The following is a 22,474-nucleotide window of genomic DNA, read 5'->3' as shown; positions in this document are numbered from 1 at the left end:
GAGACCCAGCATCCTATCGGCCTATCTGTTTGTTGGACACTATGGGGAAGATGTTCGAGCGCATCATCTACAATAGATTGCCCCCTATCGTGAGAAGTGTGGTGGACTTGGCTCGAGAGGCAATGATTTCTGGCAAGTGCTGTGCCGTGGTGACGATGGATGTAAAAAATGCATTTACCTCCGCAAACTGGGGCCGCATTAAGGAGTCATTGGCCTAAATTAATGCACCTGGCTACTTAGCTAAGTTAACCGAGAGTTACCTATCGGACAGAGCTTTCTGGTATGGGACGGATGACATTACAGCGGGGGTACCGCAAGGTTCCATGTTGGGCCCTCTACTCTAGAACGTGATGTATAACGAGGTGCTCTTGCTTCCAGTAGCAGAGGAGGCCACGTTAGTCGTTTTGTAATTGACCTGGCCATAGTGATCGTTGCAAAACTCGCGGAGGTTGTGGAGGTTTACGCCACCGAGTCGGTAATGGCTGTAAGGTCCTGGCTTGAGGGGGCCGGACTGAGCCTGGTGGACGAAAATACGGAGGCAATCCTCGTTATAAAATGCTGGAAAAGAAATACGATCAGTCTACAGATTAAGAATCAATTAAATTGTAAAAGTCATCCGGAAAAACATATATTTGCATGACTATTTTCCCCAAATCATTCAATTCATGTGTAGAAAACCAACAGAGAATAGTAATCTGAATGTGCGACACGATGAGACATCTGGTTTTGCACGCAATCACAATGACGTGTGGCTATAAAGTGTGTGCACAAACATACACAATTTCAATATGTATATTTTGTGATTTTCTTACTAGCCAACATATATATATATTATCTGGTCTGTTGTTGTTGTTTTTTCATTGCTTTGTATGTGATTTCGAGTACTTGTTGTTTCAAGTTTATTTTGAGTAATTTAAATAGAATGATAGGAATATGATAGTCATTTTCAGGTGATTTATTTGTATTATCTTCGATTTTTTATTATTTTTTTTAATAAGGGATGCAAGGGTAGGTAAAGGGAGTTATCAAAGGATAAGTATAGAAGGGAAGCTAGAGAGGAAATCGTTCACAAGGCGAAAACTCGGACAGAATAGGCTTGAAAACCGATTAGAAATCCATGAATTTTTTCCCTTACCAGATCGACGTCACGTTACCTGAAACTAAGCAAACAGAACTAAACAACACAAACATTAGGAAAAAAATGGAATACTTTCAAACATCGATAAAACTATTAAAATTATTAATATAATAAATTGGGCCCCCTCACCACAATAAAATACGTGATAAAATAGCAGAAGTAATTCGCTTATTACATTATGGCCATACATGTGTAAAGTGTAGGTATAAGATTTCAATTTCTCTTTCATATTCTAATAAACTTTTAATAGAGGATTTTTTGCCTGTTTGCGCTGTCTCAATATCTTCCTCTCCCTATTTTTCATTCCAGCACAACCCACGTCCCGCCACCCCTCATCCAGGACCGATCTCTTTTCCGCCTCCATGCATTTGAAAAAATCTACACATATTTCGTATTATAGAGCGTAAGTGCCCAAATAAAGATACGTATGAAGGTGTAGTGGTGAACCTCATTTTCCTTTAAATGTGTGTATCAGATACAGTATCTGAACACGAAGCTCGCATGTACAGATACGGATATTTGCGCAAGAGAGATTGTTATATTTCAAAAAAGATATTCTCATACGAAATGTATCTTTGAGAAGGAAAGTTCCGTTTCTCTTCATGGAACTCGAAGATTTTCCTACGCGGATGTGGAAAGGTCAGCCAAGAGATTGTCAGGAGATTTTAAGAGTGAAGTATCTGTGTCGGGAGGGATAGATTGGGGCAAGCGCAAACCAGGGAATTCAGATTTTCCCCGAGAATTTGAGATTGGTTTTTGTTGAGAGGCGAGTATGAACAGCAGTAGCAGCAACCTCAGCAACAACAGCAACAACAAAAACAATTTTCTTCTCCTACTATTTTATTGTAATATTGAATGGCTTTTGCACTTCACTTGAATAGCAGTCGGGTAGACACAACCGGACGGTATCAGTCGTGTCAATTGGTTTTCAGTTCGTTTCGAACGTGAGAACGGTTTAGACGTGTTCGGTTAATATTGTCGCCGCCACCATATACCGTAATAATAACTCTTAATAAGTACATATATAACAAACATAATTTTTTTCTAAGAAAGGCAATATATTATAACATATAGAGAGCGAGAGCAAAAAAAATTTGGCACGGGATTTTTAATAAAAAGGAATTCAATTAAGGCGACTTCTATTGAATATTTAACAGTTTTTTTTTTGAAGGAGATTCACCCAAGTTGGATTATTAATTGATGATAAATTAAATGTATAAATTCAGTGGGATGTATGAAGTTCTATGAAAAAAATACAAGTTATGCTATTAAAAATCTAAGCAAACACTGTCTATTCATTTTGGATCAGAACAACCCCCCAAAGTATCATCTGAGGTTTTTTTTGAAAATTTTGGTGTGACAATTACAAATGTATCACAGCTGATCATCTTGTGTGGATTATCGCTTAACACGTACGTGTCAACAACTACATTACCACTATTCGGCGACTATTTGATCTGTACACTCGCCACAGCTTCCTCAAGGATTACACACGTTTTTTGTTGTGGATTACTCAGACGTGGTGTTGTACGCTTTGTGTGCTTTGACCCTGATAAATCAATTCGGTTTCGCCACACACACCCCCCTAGTCGGCAATGACCATATAATCACCAATTATTAGGGAGTTAATTACTGTGGAATTCGCATACTAGGGACATGTATCCAGAGTGATTCTAAGTGGTTTTATATGATTGTGAAATGTACGTTTAAGAAAAGAGGACACAGTCGATTTGTCCTGGATTTTTATATAGAACAAAGCAATTAGTGAGAAGAAACGATAAAAGCATAACCGGAAGAAGATAGTGTCATTAGTGCTATTCCTGATTATAAACGGTTGCCTACCTGGTGACCGACTGCATACCTATTCCTGAACTCATGTGTAGGGTAATCCCCTTTGGATTATTGCAAGCGTGGAAAGAGTGCAATTACTGTGATTTTGCAAGCATCAGTGAGTAACCAAGCAAATGTAAGTGGTGTGGGAATTACACTAATCTGAATGACCTTAACCACCCCCAAAAATTCCCGTGTGTTGATGAATAAAATAGGACAAAACACCGGAAAGTGAGTGTTGTGCTGAGGTACAAGGACACTGGAAAGGACTTTCGATATCAAGAGACTCAAGAACATATTGTGTGTACTTAAGTGTGACATACTCAACAGGATACAAATAGCATATCCATAAAAGGACACAAAAATCAAGTGTGCAAATTCGTGTGGGTGTTTGTGCTGGGGAGTTGGGGATATATTCAAAAAAGGAGTAATTAATTAATCGCTCCCTACAATTATGACACTGCCAACAACCAGTCCGTTGAATGGTAACGATGATGATTCCGATATGTTTGGACCACCACGTTCATCTCCGGTTGCCTATCATCATCAACGTTCGCGCGTACCAATGATTTCGCCAAAGCTACGACAACGTGAAGAACGTAAACGTATTTTACAGCTATGTGCACATAAATTGGAACGTATCAAAGATTCCGAAGCAAATTTACGACGTAGTGTTTGTATAAATAATACATATTCACGGCTAACAGATGAAGTACGTCGTGAGAAACAAAGTCGCTATTTGGCAAATTTACCAAAGTAAGTATATGAAGAGATTTTTGGGTGTTTTAAGTGGTTTGTGTTGTTGTTTGTTTGTTTATTTTCACTGTGATTCGGGATTATGAATGATATGTTGATTTGGATTTTCTCACCTGATGTTTTTCTAGAATTCTGGATTAGGGAATTCCTGGTTTTGGTGATAAAGGTGGGAAAAGTATGGGAGAAATGTGAATTTTCGTGAATTGTTTCCTGGAGTAATTGGCAATGTTGCATTGGGTAAAAAACAATTGGGATGGCCCTGAATTTTTATTATGAGTCAGTTATTTCATTTGTTATTGTAATTTACACATATATTGCATAATACTTGGTATTTCATCATATATAGTCAATTTAGAACCTAATCGAAGCTAATAGCTCATTTGAGGTGTTTTCAAACGTAGAGTCATTTTGACCCACATTGGGCGCCAAAATTAAAAAGATACTTTCCGTGAGTATTATTCAACAGATTTTCCGGAAAATTGACATTTTCACTTAATTTTATGATAATCATTCTAACATGTAACAAAAGACTCAATTTACCTATAAACTTTTCAAAATTTACATAAAATACTATCAAATCAAATCTTGATCTCAACGGGGAAAGTACTTAGAAATTTTCTCAACCCCCCCATTTGAATTGAGTCACCCAATTTCCTGTTCAACAACTCAATCAAATTAAAATAAAGTCTACATACCGATACCTAAAAAAGCCTCGTGGCAATTGTCTCGGAATCAACGGGGCCCCGACAGGGAATGCCTTCTACACAACACCTAACTCGTTATCTGGAAGAAGCGAACAAACAAACAAAAAAAAAAACATTCGTTTCGCTTAACTTTGCGGGGAAAACTAATTTCAAGTGAGCTTTGAAGCTTTTTTCTTTGTGGAAAGCAGTCACACACAAAGTGGTTGCTCTGGTTCTTTGCATTCCAGAAAATTTTGTTCGATTTAGAGCATTTCGGGGGATGCGATTTTGAGGTTGTTACAAGCTTGCGTTTTTATGTGAGACACGGCTCACGTTCTGATGGTCGCAGGTTCAGGAAGTTTCAATCTCCGGAAAATGACTGGTTATCAAGATGATTTTCACATGTGAGACATAGGGTCCTTGGGATTCGCTTTAAAACTTTAGAATTAGGTCATATTTCCGAGAAAAATCCGACCCACTTTGGCAAACCAAATCGTAAAGGACAATGATTTCCACCCAAATCATTCTTTCCAAATCCTTGCAGGAAACCATAGCTTACTATGATTTTTTTATTCTGCAATTTACACTGCAAAGAAATCAATCAAAGCTCATAATACCATCCATTAATCACGTGCTATATTGCGCCATCCAAATCATAATCGCAAACAATTTTTTCTGGAATTTGGAAATACCCAGCAGTAGAGTTCTGGCTTTTTTTTTTAATTAACTTTCATTAAAAAATATATTTGTTTTGTTTTCGTCATGAATGCTATTTCCAAAGATTAAAAATATTCGGGACAAGAACTGTCAAAAAGCTCAAGGGACGTGATTCATGCATATTCGCCTACATCGCGGTTTTTCCTGGTAGAACTCTTGACTACAATAACTACCCTTATCAAATTCTAAGTAGCTGAAATTCGTCACTGATGCCTACGTGGCATTCCATTCCTTGAATCCCATTATCCGGTAATGATAATATCTAACCTTTAATCTGTCTCCCTCCCCCTCCCTTTCTCTACCTCCCTCGTTGAATGGTCAACGAATCAATCTTGATGAAATCATTCCAGGGACTATATCGGACCCTTGTGGTTTCCCATACCTGCTCACCATCGATCGGGTCCGCTCAATTCATATGAAGTCCTCTATGCAAATATTTTCCAAATAAGCCATTTGTATCAATTTTCAAACATTTCTTTTTCATCTGGTTACGCCTATTGTATCTATTGTGGCTTTTCTTACTTTTTTTCCGTCCGTGTCTTCCAAACATATTTTTTTCTTTCCATCAAGTTGATCTGTTGAGTGTGCGAACATAAAGCGCGCACGGAACGAAAATGAGTAGAAAAAAATGTAAAGGTAACTGTTACCGTCTTGTTGTGAGCGGATATCTAGATACATCTATATCTATTTATTCCAGTGGATCATACTGCTGTTTTTAGTTTTTTTGATATTACTTTTTGCTTAGCTCGTTGTTCACTGGCTCTAGGAAGCCCTGATCTACGATTAGTGTTGGACAAGACGGGCCCGGGGGTCGTTTGTATCTTATGCTATCATTTTGCGTTATTTAGAAGGCGCGCTAGTTTACCTGTTCCGTCGTATATAGGAGCTAGCTGTGAGCATGGCAGCGGCAAGGTAATCCGCGCAAGGGCACTTTAGGTTTTAGTGCGCGCACACATGAAATTGTTATGACGATGATGTGTAGAATATGTTCAAGAGCCAACTGAGCACAGTACAGGTACGAGGTAGACCATATAAAAAAAGATACCGAATAGAAGATACATTTGTAGGTACACTCGACTAGATAAGCCACAAAGCGCAAAGTAAAATCGGGATAAGAGCTCATGATGTTGTTGCTATTTTGCGGTATTTGCGGTGCTGCTATGCTTGTTGGGCAAGTGTGTAGCAAGCGATAGCGGCCACAGCTACGACATAGCAAGCTGGGAGCAACTTAGAGCGGCCAAGTGAAAGTTTTTTTTCTTGGCTTGTTGCTTTCGTTATACGTAAAGTATATCGTGTGTCGTGTGGCCTGGCTGACTAGCTGGCTTGCTTGCTTGCTTGCCTAGCTATTTGGTTGACTCTCCGTTGCCGCTTTCTTTATTCGTGATGATGATCGGGAATAAAACATTTCAGATACACAACACATACACGAACATACATAATTTGTGATTGCTTCAATGCCATCCAAACCTAAAGCCAAGTAAGCTACATAGATAGTTCGGTGGCTGCTTGCTGAGCATTGAAGCGGTCAGCAGTTAGGCCGCTCGGTAGATCTGTTTTGTTGTGCTTTGCCTTGTATTGCTTGGTATGCATATTCTTCTGTAGTTTAGCGAACTGATTTTCTGACTTTTCGAAATTGAAGCAATGAAATAACAGAAGAAAAAACTATACGAACAGCAAAGATACGTAAAAGAGAAGAGGCGGTCAGTTGGCTTCGAGTATGCTCCTGAGAAAGAGAGAAGAAAATGTACATTTTGGGGTCACTTGACTAATTACAAGGCGATTAATTTATACCTAAATGTTTGGGGATTTTTTTTTTTGCAGACTAATAGGAGATAGAAAGAAAAGTGTTTGTCATTAATTATTGTTATTTGCAACCGATTGTGTGCTATTTATATTGATTGGGAGAACTGGGTTACTTTCGTTGGATAGCAAAAAAAAGGCTGGAAGTAGGTCGTTACCCCCAAATGGTATGGCTTTTTCGGGACTCCTGTCATGTTGTCAGGGCTCCTGTCATGTCTTCGAGAAACAAAGGATCAAATTTTCGGGACTCCTGTCATGTTTTCAGGGCTCCTGTCATGTCTTTGAGAAACAAAGGATCAAATTTTCCTTCTTTTGGGTTGTCAAATTTTTGACTACTGGTGGAGAAGTACGGATCAAATCCACTTGATCAGAATTGACCCGAATTGGACAAAGGATTTGAATTTAAGATCCCAGGATGGAAAAACCTTGTACATAGACATCCCTTTACTATTTTCAAAATCCTAAGTGAATTCCCGCTCTCAATGATTTCCAGGAGAACTGTGCGCCACAATTATCCTAATCCTCAAAGCTTGCCGCCACCGCGGCCGCCTTACACAAATTCTCTCCATTATATCGTTGACTACCTGATTGATTGACAACGATTTCATCATCATCGTCATCATACTACAAAACATATCCAAACACCACCATAACCAACCCGGGAAAACAACAATAACATCATCAATGGCAACAGCGGCAACAACAATGAATGAATTCCATTTTATGGCCACTCTCCACGACTCTCATCCCATAGTTGATGGAAAACCCAAAGACTTGGCCCACACACGGTACCAACCGCAGCAACAACAACACCAACAGCAATACTAGAAGCAGAAGAGAAGAAGCAAGGCTTTATGATGTGCGATCTGAAGGCCTACTTTGTGAGAAGCCTTGAGTTGCCTTCTGGTCCTGCTGCCACTACCGCTGCTGTCCTCATCAACGACATTGTTACACCAACAAGAACAGCAGCATCAACCATGCGACCAACGAACCAAACCAACCCAATTCTTTGGTTCCTGCGATTCACCGCTTAAGCACACATCATATACTCATAATATCTCTCTGCAATGGAGAAAAAATGGGAAATAATGCGGGCCCTGAATCCAAAAGAGGGACAGGAAAAAGGAAAATGTGCATTTTCGTCTTGCTTGCGAAGAAAATTACGATTTTTCTCTGTGTATTTTCTAGTTTTTCTTTTTCTCACTGCTCATGTTTCGATTTTCGTCCTTTTTTGTCAGGATCTCTTTTTTTCCTTGGGATACTTTCCCTGTCTTCGTCTTCGTTTGCCTCAGGGATGGTTCGATGGCAGGAGAACGAGGCAAAGTTGAATTTGTGTCTAATATATGGTGAAGCCAAGCGAAGGACAAGCGAAAAACGATATGTTCGATGATAGGATCGGTAGTGCTGAGTTCGATTTGAATTGGCCGTCGAGGAATCGGTGGTAGGTTGTTGCTGTTTGAGGGGGAGAGATGATGGTGATACCAGTGAGGGGTTGTTGATACTCTCTGGCCGTCGTGTACATTGTTCCTCGTTGCCAGCCAGTCAGTCATTCTGCCTGCCAGCCAGTAGCCAGATATCATAATAGGTATATAGTTTGGCTCTGTCGATGGAGACGGGGAAACACTTTGTATGCATGCAATATGGTCACGTAGTCACTCTTTCTCAGCGCAACCCTTGGTTACATGCTTTCTTGTATTCCCTGTTGAAATGTTGAATGGTGGAACGATTTGAATTTTTTTTTAGCTGCCGGATCAAAGCAGGAGCGACGACTGGTTTGGAATTTTTTGTTCTCATCGGGGTTCATTTTTTTTTCAACCAAAAATCCAGGATGTTTTTTCAGCAAGATCTCACTCTCCTACCTGGTCCTTCGCCTCCAAAGACAAATCTCGAATTTTTAATTGAAAACTTCAACTCGAAAGCTCTGAAAAAAAAGGTGGAGAATTTTCTAAGCTCCAGGAAATTAACAGAACTTCCTCCCAATTCAGTATCCAATATTACCATTCACCTTGCATAATAAAATAACACAACAAGTTTTCCTCAAACTCTATGTCTACCACAATTTTTTTCTCAACAATTTGAAAACTTTCTCTACATATCATCAGTCGTATGTTTGGTCGTCTCCGGCACGGAGCTGTGCTTGGCTTTCTGGTAGTATAATGTCGTGTCAGTTGTCTCTGTTCATCAGTTAGCTTAGCTACGTAACTTATCTACAAAGATTTATAAAATAATGGCTCAAAATAATAACATCAAATACAAAAAGAACCGAATACAACATGAAAAGCAACAGAAAAAAAATTATTTAAAGAAAAGAAAAATGCTCAAATATGAATTAATTTCCAACCACGGTAGATATCCAATAAACTATCTTTTTTCTGCACCGGGCAGATCGGTCTTCTGACTCTTCTCTGATACACAATTTTTCTGCGGTGTTTGCACGTACTATCTTACAATAACGATTACATGGGAGCCATCGTTAAAAAGTGTAACGGAAAAAGAAACGGAGAGGCGAAGAAATTAGTTTTAATTATGTAATTTGAACTTTAGTTAGGCATGACTTCTTTTCAACGGAGTGTACTTAGCTATTTATTTTCAAGATTCAATTCAAAATTCGGAAAAATGGGACTAGGAACTGGGTTAGATTCATGAATGTTGTTGATTTGTTGGTTTTTTCTCAAGAATTTCTAATTGGAAAATGTTGCTAACCGAAGTCTTTTTTCCTTTGAACTTCCAGGTCCGATACCAAACCAGAAACGGCACACGATAACATGTACAGCCCCTACAATCACAACTATGACGATCAAATGGAATTGCGCAACGAAAGCTACCACAAAATCAACCACCACAGCCCACATCACCACAGCCTCCAGGAATCATTCAACAATAACAACCTGCACAGCTCTAGCAACAATAACAATCAGAAAAACAAATTATCACCAATGAGCCTGCCAACAACCCCAAGCACATCCAGCCAAAATTCAGCGACAATGATGTCATCATCGGTGGGTAGTGGACATTGTGGCGGTGGGGGGGATAGTGGTGGAAGTAGTGCGCATTCAACGACAAATTCATCAATAGATAATCGACATCAATGTATTTACTCATCACCTGCCTCATTGACATCATGCTCGTTATCAACAACGACTTCTTCCGCCTCCCTAACCTCATCCTCGATAGGATCTACAACATGCTCGTCGTCAACCCTCTCAACAACATCCTCGTCATCCACCTCATCAATCAGTTCATCACTCAGCTCATCGAGTGTTGACACAGACCTGGAAATCCTCGACCGCGAATTAAGTGCAATCAACGCATCCATGCCTCTGATTGATCCTGAAATCACGCAAGGTGCCGAACAATTGGAAAAGGCTGTCTCGTCGAGGAAACGCTCCCGAACGGAGGAGGAGAACGATCGACTTGTACGCGAGGCTCTATCGCAATTCTATCTGCCTACCCAAAGGGTTATCTCAGCAATTGATGACTTCCCTCCAGATATCAAACGCACAAAGCTCTGCAGTGGAGCCCTGGGCTCACTGGGTGGTACCTCCACAATTGCAGATCTTGATTTGGATCTCGGTTTAGACATGTCCAGCCATCACCACCACCATCATCACCATCAAAACCAAAAGGAATTCGAGGTGATTATGGATGCCCTCAGGTTGAGTACAAGCAGTCCCACCCCTAGTGCCCAGGATTCGTGCGGACAAGCGGCCATGATGAGTGAATCTGGTGTTTTTCATAATTTAGTTGTTACATCGTTGGAAACATGAAAATGTTTAGGTGATTTTCAATATTAGAATGTTGAATATATAATAGACACTATTGCTATTACGGTAATTATTATTATAAAAGGTTAATTTAATAAATTTATTGCATAAATGTGAAGCAAACTTAGGATAACACAAGCAAAAAGAGTTTAAAACTTTCAAGAAAGAAAAAAAACACAAAAAAACTGCAAATATCTCTAATTAAACTTAAAACCCCAAGCGTAAATGTCCATGAGTTGGAACGCAAAGTCCCACAAAACAAAAAAAAAAGATTGAAAATTAAACAAAGAACTGATGGTTTCTTGACAAAAAACTAGTTCACTACACGAAAACTCTTTGTATATCTTCCAAAAACAATTTAGAGACTCAATTCTTTGTTATTTTCTTTTGTACATCCCTTCAAAGGCGAATAATTTAATAATTATTATTTTTATTTAAATTACAAAAATGAAACCAATAATTTATAAAATTTGGCGAGAAGAAATGTCTTCTTTCTGTTTAATATTCTTATTTTTTCGATGTAATAATTAAAACAATTTTTTTTTAAATTTTACTATTATCTATTATTATTTTATTGAATTTTTTATGTTAGCAGATTATATTTGTTTATATTATCTAGTAAATATTATACCTTGCAAATTATTATTATTATAATTATTAAAGACCACAACAAGTATATTTTCAGAAAATGAAAAAAAAGTTACAAAAACAAATATAAAGAAACAAAAAAGTTGAATAAAAAATTAATGAATATTTTCAAATTGAATCTTTTATTTTAATTCTTATATTTTTTATTTCAGTTTTTATATTCGCATTTTTTTCTGAAGCCTTAATTTTTTTTATTGATTTAAAATATTTTATTTATTTGAATAATTTATTTTTTATTTATTTAAAATATTTTATTTATTTAAATAATTTATTTTTTTATTTATTTAAATAATTTTTTTTATTTATTTTATTTTTTTTTTTATTTATTTTTTTTTATTTTTTTGGATTCAAACTTCCAATTCATAGTGATTGCAACGTCAAATTTTTGCTTCCAGTTTGATTTGCAAAGTAAAAAAGATAAAATATTTGCTATAATTGTGATTCATCGTTCTTATATCTTCTTAAGCCGGCGAATGACAAAAGTGATATAATTTTTAACCTTTTTCCTAATGTAACGCACGTCTGCACACTCAAGATACACCCCCTATGGAATTCGAGCGAAATTTTCTTCCTTTTCAAAATTTAAACTTTTATCTTTTTGCCTCTTGTTGCCATAGAGAGTCAGATTTTTTAAAATATTATTCCAAACCAAGTAAGCTTCAGATGTACAAATGAAAGACCACGAATTGGTGTTAAACTATAGTTAATTTTTCGATATATTACCCTTAATTTTAATCCGATTTTTTCCAGTGATTCTCTCTTTATGTATCTCATCCTTGATATGACTTTCCAGAAGACCTTCCAAGTACCCTCTCCTTCCTCAAAATTCCGTCTATTGAAAGGATTTTTCAGAATACCGCGTCAGTCGGACAAAACCGTTTTCCTGGCAGAAATCTCTTGAGATGTAGAGATAATTTTCAGAGAAGCGAATCTACTGAATTCGTTCTTCAATTCTCCTGATGTCGCGGCTCCAGATATTACTTCTCGTGGTCAGCCTGTGAACGAAGATCCTTCCACAATGGTGGTAGGCAGTCGATGCCGGACGGAAAAATCTCATTTGTTTCCTAAGTTCCTCAAGAAATGCTTGCGGGTTCGGTGGGATGTCCTCTGCTAAGAAAAAAATTCCGGGTAACTGAATTGGGGTACCCAATACCTTGTTGTTCCAAAACTCCGGAGCTACAAAGAAAGTGTGTGGAATTTTCACCTACTAAAACCCATTAGGTGTTACTTCGCGGGATTGGTTTGCCCTTAGGCACTCGTCCTACCCCTCCTTTCGGCTTTCCTCCTTCTTTGGACCTTCAGCAACTCCTCCTTTATTTGCATGATTGCGTAAGCCAGTTCTCTTCGGACTTCAGCATCGCGGTAACTCAATTCTCTGAGCTCACCCTTCTGTCCAACACTTGATTTAAGTTTCTCCTTTCCATTGCGAATCTCGGGCAGTGAAACATGTAGCAACCACCGTGTCCCGTGAGGAACTGGATAATGTGGTAGTTGGTCTCCCCATGTTTCCGCTCAAGCCACACCCTAATGTGGGGAATGAGTCTGTGTGTCTGCCGACCCTTCGTATACTCACCCCATCTGCGTTGCCACAGATCATGCGACTCTGACCTTGCTGCATTTCTACGCTCTGTGTGCCCCTCCATCATGCCTGGCCACCACCAGTACTGCCTCATCTGATGTGGTTCTAAAAGCACTGCAAACCCTCAAAACGATCAACCGGTAAACTGAGTTCACCTATTTCCGTCTCTGAGAATTTGCAAGCACTTCTGCCCACACATGTGACGAGTAAAGCTAGAAGCAACCTCCGACAGTGTTTCTGCGCACCAATATTTGGCAACATATTTGCAAGTGCTGCAGTGCGCATTGACTGCTTTTCGGCATGCATATTCTAGGTGCTCCTTAAAGCTCAATTTGGTATTATTATAATTATCATCCCCACCCGACTTCCATTTTAACCGTATTATTTTTCCTGCAATTGATTATTAAGACAGCTTCCGTTTTCGCGTCCGCCAAGGTCAGCTGGGCTCTTTCTAGCCAAGACTTTACCGCTTTTATTGTTTCCGTCGCGTAGACCTTCAGATCTTCTGCGTGTTTTGCTGTAATAACATCAGCGAAGCCGACAATCGTAGTCCCCCCTGGGACGGGAAGAGCAAGCACCCATTATACATAATATTTTGCAACAGGGGACCAAGTACCGATACCTGTGGTACATTCTGTGTGAGCCACAAAGAGTACATGTGGCCCCCATTCATCCCATATCAGAGAGTCCTCTCTGGGAGGTAGTTTTCCACCAAATTCGCTAAATACCTGAGGACACCTATGCCAGCCATCGCCCCTTTTTTTCTGCTCCAGTTGGCCAAGTGAATACGTTTCTGACATCCAACGCTAACACGACACAGCAGCCGCCAGAAATTAGTACTTCTTTTGGCAGGTTTACCACCATAGAGTGGGCACGTCGGAAACCAAAGTGGCGTTCCGACAAACCATTACTGGCTTCGAGGATGGGTAGGAGTCTGTTGCAGATGACTGGTTTCGGCTTGGTTTCGAAAGCAGCAACAACTATTGCTTTTCTCACTGGACAGAAAATATTCCATCTTTTAGGCACACATCGAAGGTTTTGGCGAAAGGCTCGGTTGGGAATGCTATCCAAACCTGAGGCCTTGTTGCCACCGATCCTACCAAATATTTCCTCCAGAGTTACTGGAGGTTTTCCTTCCCCTATTTTCGTGGTAACAATCTGTTTTAGGAGACGCAGACAGGTCACCTGGGGTGATCTCCGCAGCCTTTTCATTACAACCCTGTAAGCCTCGCCCCAAGGGTTTATATCGGCATCATCACACAGCTGTTTGAAGCAGTTCCTTTTCCTGCTCCGAATGGCTTCTTTTAGGCGGCCACACAGTTGCCTCTGTGCTTTCGCTCCGCAGTCGCCACCGGGCTTTACCCTGAGTCTCTGGCAGAGTCTCCTTGCTTGGAAACATGCGGTTTGCAAACTTGCCAACGAAATCGCAGATCCATGAGTAGTTTTGTTGCCTACTGGGGAGCAATCGCCTTCTGGGCATAGCAGCGACGCGGGTGATTTGGGTGGCTTCTTCTCTAGCCGTTTCATGCCGGGTTTGAGCGCCACAGAAAACTTGTCCTCCGCAAAAACTTTCGCTGTTCAGCCGAGCATACCACCTGGCATTCTGCGAGAACGCCAAGTGTAGCGCTATCCAACTTCGTCATGATATGGGTACATCTTTTGCATCTTCGCCATGGGACCGACTCTGCCGATGTGTAGGCTTTGAAACCTTAATTTGTTCGTCCCGTCCGTATGCCTTCCGATTTCAATTTTTTGTCATGACAATCGACATCAAGGACATTAGTCTATCCCCTTCGTTGTATATAGATAGCCAGATACAATTTTACTCGAAGTGCTTCCTCGTAGAGCGACTGCTCGGATGTTCAACGCCTTAGGTCATATTAAGAATCTGCTTTGTTAAACTGGCAGGAATATACGGGCGAATTTCACTGGTCTGCGTATCGGAGTACGCAAAGAGTCCACTATCTAACTAGAATTTTCGCATTTGGAGCTGCTAAGTTTCCAGAAACATGGGTAATTCCTCATCTACCTATTGAGCCACAGTGAGTTTTTGGATGATAATGGAGATGGGCATATTGATACTAGCAACATGGGATAAGGCTTCTGCGACGATCTTATCTTCGTCCGCTATGTCTTAGTGAATTGTTTTATGAAGTCCGATCGTCTCGGTGAAGCCACTCCGCTTTCAACCTAAATGCATCGATAAGTGGCTTGTATGATAGTTTACTATTTTCCTAGCTTCTATCAAGTCCCGAATATGCTTCAACTGCTGTAAATCGATTGCAGTTCGTGATTGTGCGTACTTCAGCGGATCTGTGTCTTGCTGAATATTCTCGAGACAAAACCTGGTGGTACCCCAAGCAGAGTCGTAGAGAGAAAATCCGGGTTCGGGGTGAAAATTATGGAAAAAATGGGGCCCGGAGTGTAAGTTATGCAAGTCTGGGGTAAAAATTACGCGGTCTCCTCTAATAGCCCTTTTTTCTCCATAAAAAATCCGACTCCGGGTCCCCAAAAGTCCGGGCCAGAGAAAATTCTTCTCCCTTTCTCCCCCCCCCCCTCTTATCAGGCCTATACTCACGTGTTGGCGCTGAATTGAATCAGCGACAGCGACTAGTTCACGATTCGTCTCCTTACGAGTATAGTGACCTGGCGGGATGAGCGATGGTCAAAGACCAGTCTGAGTGGCTAACGAAAGACCACCACGCAGGCTAAACCTGGAAGTGAAATAAAAAAAAAATAACTGCCCAGCCGCGTGTATGGAGCCGTGAAACTCCAGACCCGATTGCCGGGATGGAATGGGAGTATCCGCGACGTTTCGCCATCTTTTTAGGTCTTTGGAATAACTCTGCCCTCGTGGTCGTCTCACTCACGTCGACCACTCAGGATAGTCTTCTAACTATCGACAATCAAATTATGTCAATACGAAGGCATTTTCCAGTTCACGACTCTAAGTTTTGTCCCTCTTTTCAGCTCAAGCAGTTTATGTAGGGGCGCCAGTACGTGGGTTTCTCTGGCCAGGTCTCGCTTACAAATAGAAATCCACCATGTCATTTTTTCCAACAGCGGCTTTAATCCGTGTTCATCTATCTAGTATCCCAAATAGTTTACCGTGGAGACTCCAAAAATGCATTTAGCGACGTCTAATGTATAGACTAAACTTCTGAAGTTGCTTCTCTTGCGTCGTTGACACTACTCCTCCTTCAGTAACTGCTTGACAGTGGGGAATGGTAGCAACCACTTTCTATCCAATATTTCAAGGCTTTTAAGGTCTGTAGTTTGCCAATATAGAGTTTGAACTTCAAAAAGCCTCAATGGAAAAAGTCTGGAGATGTTAAGTCAAGTGAACACAGAAGTCTGTCAAAAGGACATTTTTTTCGAAAACAGGAGAGTGAATAACCAAGAATGCAATAAAGTGATCTTACTTGAGGCTGTGTTAGCCGTGGCGCTACCCAGTTGGAACCAAAAGATGTCCTTTCCCTTGTCGGTTAGAACTATACGAAAGTGCCCAACAACGCTCTCTCGCCATAACTATTAATGTTACAACTGTTAAAACGCTGTCTTCGAAAAAAAATGATCCAACGGTTCTTCCTCTTTAAGCCCAAACAATCCCGTGTTGGTCTGGAAAAGGACCTTTTATAACAAGGAGATTATCTGGGTAGAATGGGGTCAACTACGTTAACAGAGTTATCCCAAATCCATAAAAACGACGAAAGTTGACCTAAAAAGCCTATCAACACTCAAGTGTCCAGTCGACCCACACTTGTTTCCCTTTATGCTGAGTCGACTCAAGAAGATCGGTCACATTCTTTCAATATTTCAATTCTTCTTCCGCCTCGCAAAAAAGATCAGCTCCCTGGATTGCATGGTTCACTGGGATCACATAAAGATGTAACGGAAAATCCATTTATGTCATGGAAATCGCAAACAGTGGAACCCACGCCAGGAGCCGAAAAACAGAACCCTCGATAGCCATATTCAATTAAGGAAGATCCACGACAAATTACATGCTCATCCGATGCCTCTTCTACCTCGGTTATTACTGAGGCATGATCTACGTGATTCGGCCCCAAATCACGTCACCACTGGTGCACATCATCCACGGGTGACAATCAAAATCATGACTATTAAAAATCAGCTAAAAATTAAAAAATGACTGCAAACCCCAGCAGACAACGGAAATACACTTTATCGCTATTAATGGCTCAACAACTGATCTGGGTCTTCCAGCCCGGAGCTTGTCTACTTCGTTATTCCCAACAAATTCTTGACGTTCTGGCTAATGCCGTGGAGGGCGAGACTGTAGAAATCCCTGTTCTTAAAAACGCAACATCGATGGCGTTATATATCCTCAAACATCTGACGTTGTCCCTGCATCTGTCCTTAACTCAATTCCACAGTTCTCCAATGCTTTGAATTTTTGAATTACCTCAATCGGTTTACGTTACATACATTGCCTCTATTGTCTTTAACAAAGGCTTTCTACGGGGCAGGATTTCTGAACGGCAGTTGACAGTGTATCCTTCCTTCCTTCCTGAGAGATTTTCTTCATTCTCGCAAATTGTAGCGGCAAAGGAGGTGACTTATTTTTGATCCCCGTCAAGTATGAGCCGTTTATTCTACTTCATTAAAATACATGCCTGAAAAGAAGGGCGTGGAAACACTCTAAAGGCCTGGAGCTTTCTCAGAGGCCCGGAATAAAAATCACAATTGAAAAAAAGATAATAGGGGTCACGGTCAACCTCACCCAGTTTTTCGGCATAATTTTAATCCGGTTCCAAAGTCCCTCTAAGGTCCACAAAACCCAAATAACTAAATCAAAGTAAGTGAGCATAAAAATAGCTACCTGAATCTGGTTAGGATCTTAAACCCAATATACTCTAATTTGCAATTGGTCGACACTGATTATCTAAAGTTGTAACCTTGTAAGACCTCCCTCCGGCACAGCTCCAAGTTTAGACCATAGACCCCATTTTACCTGGACTTCAATAACCTTAAATTTCGTATCAGTGAACTGACAAATATTTTTGGAGTGGCCAAAATCGCGTGTCGCCTTTGAGATAAGCTCCTACCAGTGTCAAACAAGGAGTTTCCAGGTTTCTTTTTGCTGATCCCATTTAACCTACCACTCCCAGCACTTATCCGAGTAATAATAGCCGTGATGTTCAGCTTTCCAGGATGCCCAATGTCCGTGCTGCTCAAGTCCTGTCTAGCATTTTGTAGTTCTCCTTGATGATGTGGAGGGTGTTAAGCCAAACATATGGTAATGTTTGGCTTAAAATTCACTCGGTCTTCGTCCCTCTTTCATTGCTACTCGCGCTTCTCCTGTGTTCTTTAATCCTGGTTACCGCTAATCTGTTCATTTGTCCGAACTGGCTCAATCACATCCCCGAAGATGCCACTCTTTTCGGTCGGCTACAGGCAGTCTTTTGTAGAACATAGTTTTTGTTTTGGCTGCTGATTTCAGCTTGTGCGTATAGGCACCAGGTTGGTTTTCACCATTAGTTTCTCAATACTGTGTATTGCCCTTGATTAGAAGCAAGCCAATCTTTTAGTATTTTCTAGGTATTCCTGACGCAAACTTAGATGCGTTTGCTCCCTCCTCTTCAGATGCTTCTCTTCCCGTCTAATCAGATGTTCTTCTGCTCTGCATTTCGAGGTACTGAGGATGTAGTCCCTTTCCTTGTTGGAATTTTCCTTACTCAGCGAGACCATTCATATTCGGTGAAACATGGAGTTGGAGGGGGCATTTTTCAACCCCATGTTTATTTGGAAGATATTGGGATGGTTGATTCTAGGTGGGGTTTTTTTTTCTATAGATGTCAAACTCGACCTTCCTATCATTCATTATTCTAACGTCCAGGGAGGCTATGGTCCATTGGCGAAGATTGATTAATTACTAAACTAGAGCTTGCGTCTTCCCTCTTGACCACGACAAGTACATAGTCTATATATCTTACCCTGAATGGTGGGATTATCCGCCCGCCCCCCCCCCTTCCATCTTCTCTTCTATTTTGCTCTTAAATACTTCTATGATACAAGTAGGAAAGAAAAGGGGTTACCCATTGCAGCTCCTGAGGCTGTCTCGTAAAATCTCCTTCTGAAGGTGAAATGTCACGCCACTAGTCCAACGCAACATTTTCGTCTCCATTACCACAAGACGCCGTTGACTGTCTTTTATAGTCGGCCAACATTCAGAATCATAGAGGGCAATAGAACGGGCGCTCATCACCGGACTGATAATTTCAAATATTGACTGACCTCTTTCTTCAACTCAGTCGAGCTTTTATACTGGGATGCTGGGCAACAGGGGCATTGGATCTGCCCTAAATTTAAAAAGCGATCCCTTTTTCTTTGCATTTTTTTTTTCAAATTAAAATTAAAAATTCATTTCGTCTAGCCGTGTGATCACTGGTGACCCAAACGGCGAGACCGAAGTAACAAAGAACGTGCCCCGGCTATAGTGTCCTTAATTGGCTCTCCCTCCGGCTAACAGATATAAATTTTTTTTTCGTTCGTACACGGAGGTGGAAAATCTTAGAAAGACACGTCCGCCCCAGCTCTGCCGTACAAACGCCGGAGCTACAACGGGCGCGTGTGGGATTTACACCCACTAAAAACCATGCCCTCCCCAGCCCCACGAGACCACAATTTAGGTGTTACTTAGCGAGGTAGGTTTGCCTTTTGACTCCCACCCCACTCCTCCTTTCGGCTTTCCTCCTTCTTTGCTCCCTCAGTAACTCCTCCTGTATATGCACAATTGCCGAACAAATCGAGAGCCAGTTCTCCTCCAACGTCAACATCGCGGCAACTAAGTTTTCCGGGCTCACGCTCCTGCCCAACATTTGATTTAAGTTCCTCTTTTCCATTGCGAATCTCGGGTAGTGAAGCATCGCACGCTCTGGATACTCCGGTAGCGGTGCAGATACTGTCTTTAGCAACCGCATGTTTTCGCTCAAGATACACTTTAATGTAGGAAATGAGCCTGTGCGGCCACCGACCCTTCGTATACTCATCACATCTGCGTTTCCACAGATCATACGGCTCTGACCTTGCCGCATTTCCACGCTCTGTATGCCCCTCCATACGTCTTGTAAGGTACAGCATATTCATTTCTTTTGCCAAAATGTGAACAGGGATCATGCCCACTCCGGCTAGAAGCAACCTCCAACAATGTTTCAGCGCACCAATATTTGGCAACATATTTGCAAGTGCTGCAGTGAGACTGGCTGCCTTTTGGTATTTATATTCTAGGTTTTCCCTAAAGCTCAATTTGGTGTCAATTATCACTCCCAGGTATTTGATAGACGGCTTTGATACGACCGTATATCCACCGACTTCCATTTTCACAGTGCTATTTTGCCTGCGCTTCCTGTTTTAATAATCAACCGCTTCGATTTTCGCATCCGCCAAGGTCAGCCTGGCTCTTTCTAGCCAGGACTTTACTGTTCTTTTTGTTTCCATCGCGTAGACCTCCACATCTTGTGGAAGTTTTACTGCAACAGCCGCAGCTAGGTCATCAGCAAAAGCGACAATCGTAGTCCCCTCTGGGACGTGAGCACCCCATTATACATAACATTTTGCAACAATTGATCAAGTACCAATCCCTGTGGTACACCAGCCGTGGCAATGTACTCATCCGTCCCGTAACAAGCAGTCCTCTCTGGAAGGTAGTTTCCCACCAAATTCGCTGAATACCTGGGTACACCTGTGTCAGCCAACGCCCCTTTAATTCTGTTCCAGTTGGCCGAATTAAATGCGCTTCTGACATCAAGCGCCAACACGCCACAGCAACCGTCAGAAGTCAGTACGCCGTTTGCCAGGTTTACTACCATGATAATTGCGTTCACCATAGAGTGGGCATGTCGGAAGCCAAACTGCCGTTCCGACTAACCGTTGCTGGCTTCGACGATGGGTAGAAGTCTGTTGTAGATGACTCTCCCCATTATCTTCCCCATTGTATCCAGTAGGCAGATATAACGATACGATCCTGGGTTTCCAGATGGCTTGCCAGGATTCGTAAGCAACACCAACTTTTACCTTTTTCCAGTGGACAGTGAATATTCCTTCTTTTAGGCACGCCTCGAAGTTGTTGGCGAAAAGGTCGGGCCAAGTTTTCACTGCCAGTTTCAAAGCTCAATACGGGATGCCATCCAACTCTGGGGCCTTGCTATCACCTTGTTTTCCCGCAGCTCCTCCACAGCTACTGGAGGTATTATGCCCTCATTTAGCTGGACAACCGTTTGCCTTCCCCTATTTTCGTGGTAAAGGAACAGAATGGTAACAATCTGTTATAGGAGGCGCGGACAGGTCACCTAGGGTGATCTCCGCAGCACGGCATTCTGCGAAAACTCTTTTTCGAGCTTGATCCGCCCTTGATTTCCATACAGATTACCTGGTGGTCCCTGTGAGTTTAGCCTCACTGACCTGAAAATCCTCCTCACTTTGCCCGAAAAATTTCACATGTCTGTACTGTGCGGTCCACCAGGATCGCACGAAAATGCACATTTAATAAACTAGCGACAAATTGAACAGGAAATAAAAAGTAGCGCAAGGAGGCGAAAAACTGGGTACTCGATAGCCTTAGTTTATGAACGAAGATCGAATCGACTATTAAAAATCAGTTAAACATTAAAAAGACAGTAGACAACCGAGAAATACCACTATCAACAGCTCAAAACTGCGCCCAGTTTTCGTCATGGTCAATCGAAAGCTCCAGATTCCCCCATATCGGACCGAGGTTGTCGATATCGTGATTCCCCTGTTCTGGTTTACTCCGCGAAAGGCGAGGCTGTAACAACAAACATGCCTATTTTCAAAAGCACAACATGGATGGCCTCATATATCCTCAAACTTCCGGGTTTGTCCCTAACTCCTAACTCTATTCAACGATTGTTCCTGCTTTCAATTTTTGAATGGTCTCAATCGGTTTAGCGTGTATACATTGCCTCCATTGTCTTTAACAAAGGCTTTCTTCTTCTTCTTTTTCTTCAGCCATTGTCCCGTTCACAAGCAACGTCAGCCTGTCGTGATCGGTTTCGTCATTTGGTTCTATCAAAAGCCTGATCTGGATTAGCGAGGCTTTCAAAACCCTATCTTGCGTATCAAACCGCCATTCCTTCAGCCGTTTCTAAAGGTCAGGATCCCGTCACCGGCAGTTGACAGTCTTCTTTGTGTATCCTTCCAAAGCTCTAGGTTCTCGAGATTTTCTTCATTCTCCCAAATTGTAGCGACAAAGTAGATGACTTACTTTTAATCCCCCTCAAATGAACAGTAAGCGGTTTATTCTACTTTAGTAAAATATAAGCCTGAAAAGAAGGGCGTGGAGACTCTCTAAGGGCCTGGAGCTTTCTTAGAGGCCCGGAGTGGAAATTTCAATTAAAAAAAGGATGATATGGATCGCGGACAATTTTCACCCCACAGACTTTCCAGTTTTTCCGTATAATTTTCAACTCGGTTCCAAAGTCCCTCTAAGGTCCACAAAACCCAAATAACTAAATCAAAGTAAATGAGCATAAAGATAGCTACCTCAATCTGGTTAGGATCTTAAACCCAATATACT

The 22,474-nt window shown here is 41.2% G+C and overlaps 1 protein-coding gene across 1 annotated transcript; it reads left to right on the top strand.

Moving 5' to 3' along the window:
- Positions 1-1,798: 1,798 nt before the first annotated feature.
- LOC119654214 (uncharacterized protein DDB_G0271670) lies at positions 1,799-10,958 on the top strand. Its single transcript, XM_038059426.1, has 2 exons — positions 1,799-3,724; positions 9,656-10,958. The coding sequence occupies exons 1-2, from the start codon at positions 3,423-3,425 to the stop codon at positions 10,689-10,691; spliced, it is 1,338 nt and encodes a 445-aa protein (XP_037915354.1). The 5' UTR covers positions 1,799-3,422; the 3' UTR covers positions 10,692-10,958.
- Positions 10,959-22,474: the final 11,516 nt, after the last annotated feature.

Source organism: Hermetia illucens, chromosome 4, assembly GCF_905115235.1.
Source record: "Hermetia illucens chromosome 4, iHerIll2.2.curated.20191125, whole genome shotgun sequence".
Classification (NCBI taxonomy): Eukaryota; Metazoa; Arthropoda; class Insecta; order Diptera; family Stratiomyidae; genus Hermetia; species Hermetia illucens.
The sequence above is the reverse complement of the archived record's forward strand: the minus strand, read 5'-3'. Positions and strand labels throughout refer to the sequence as shown.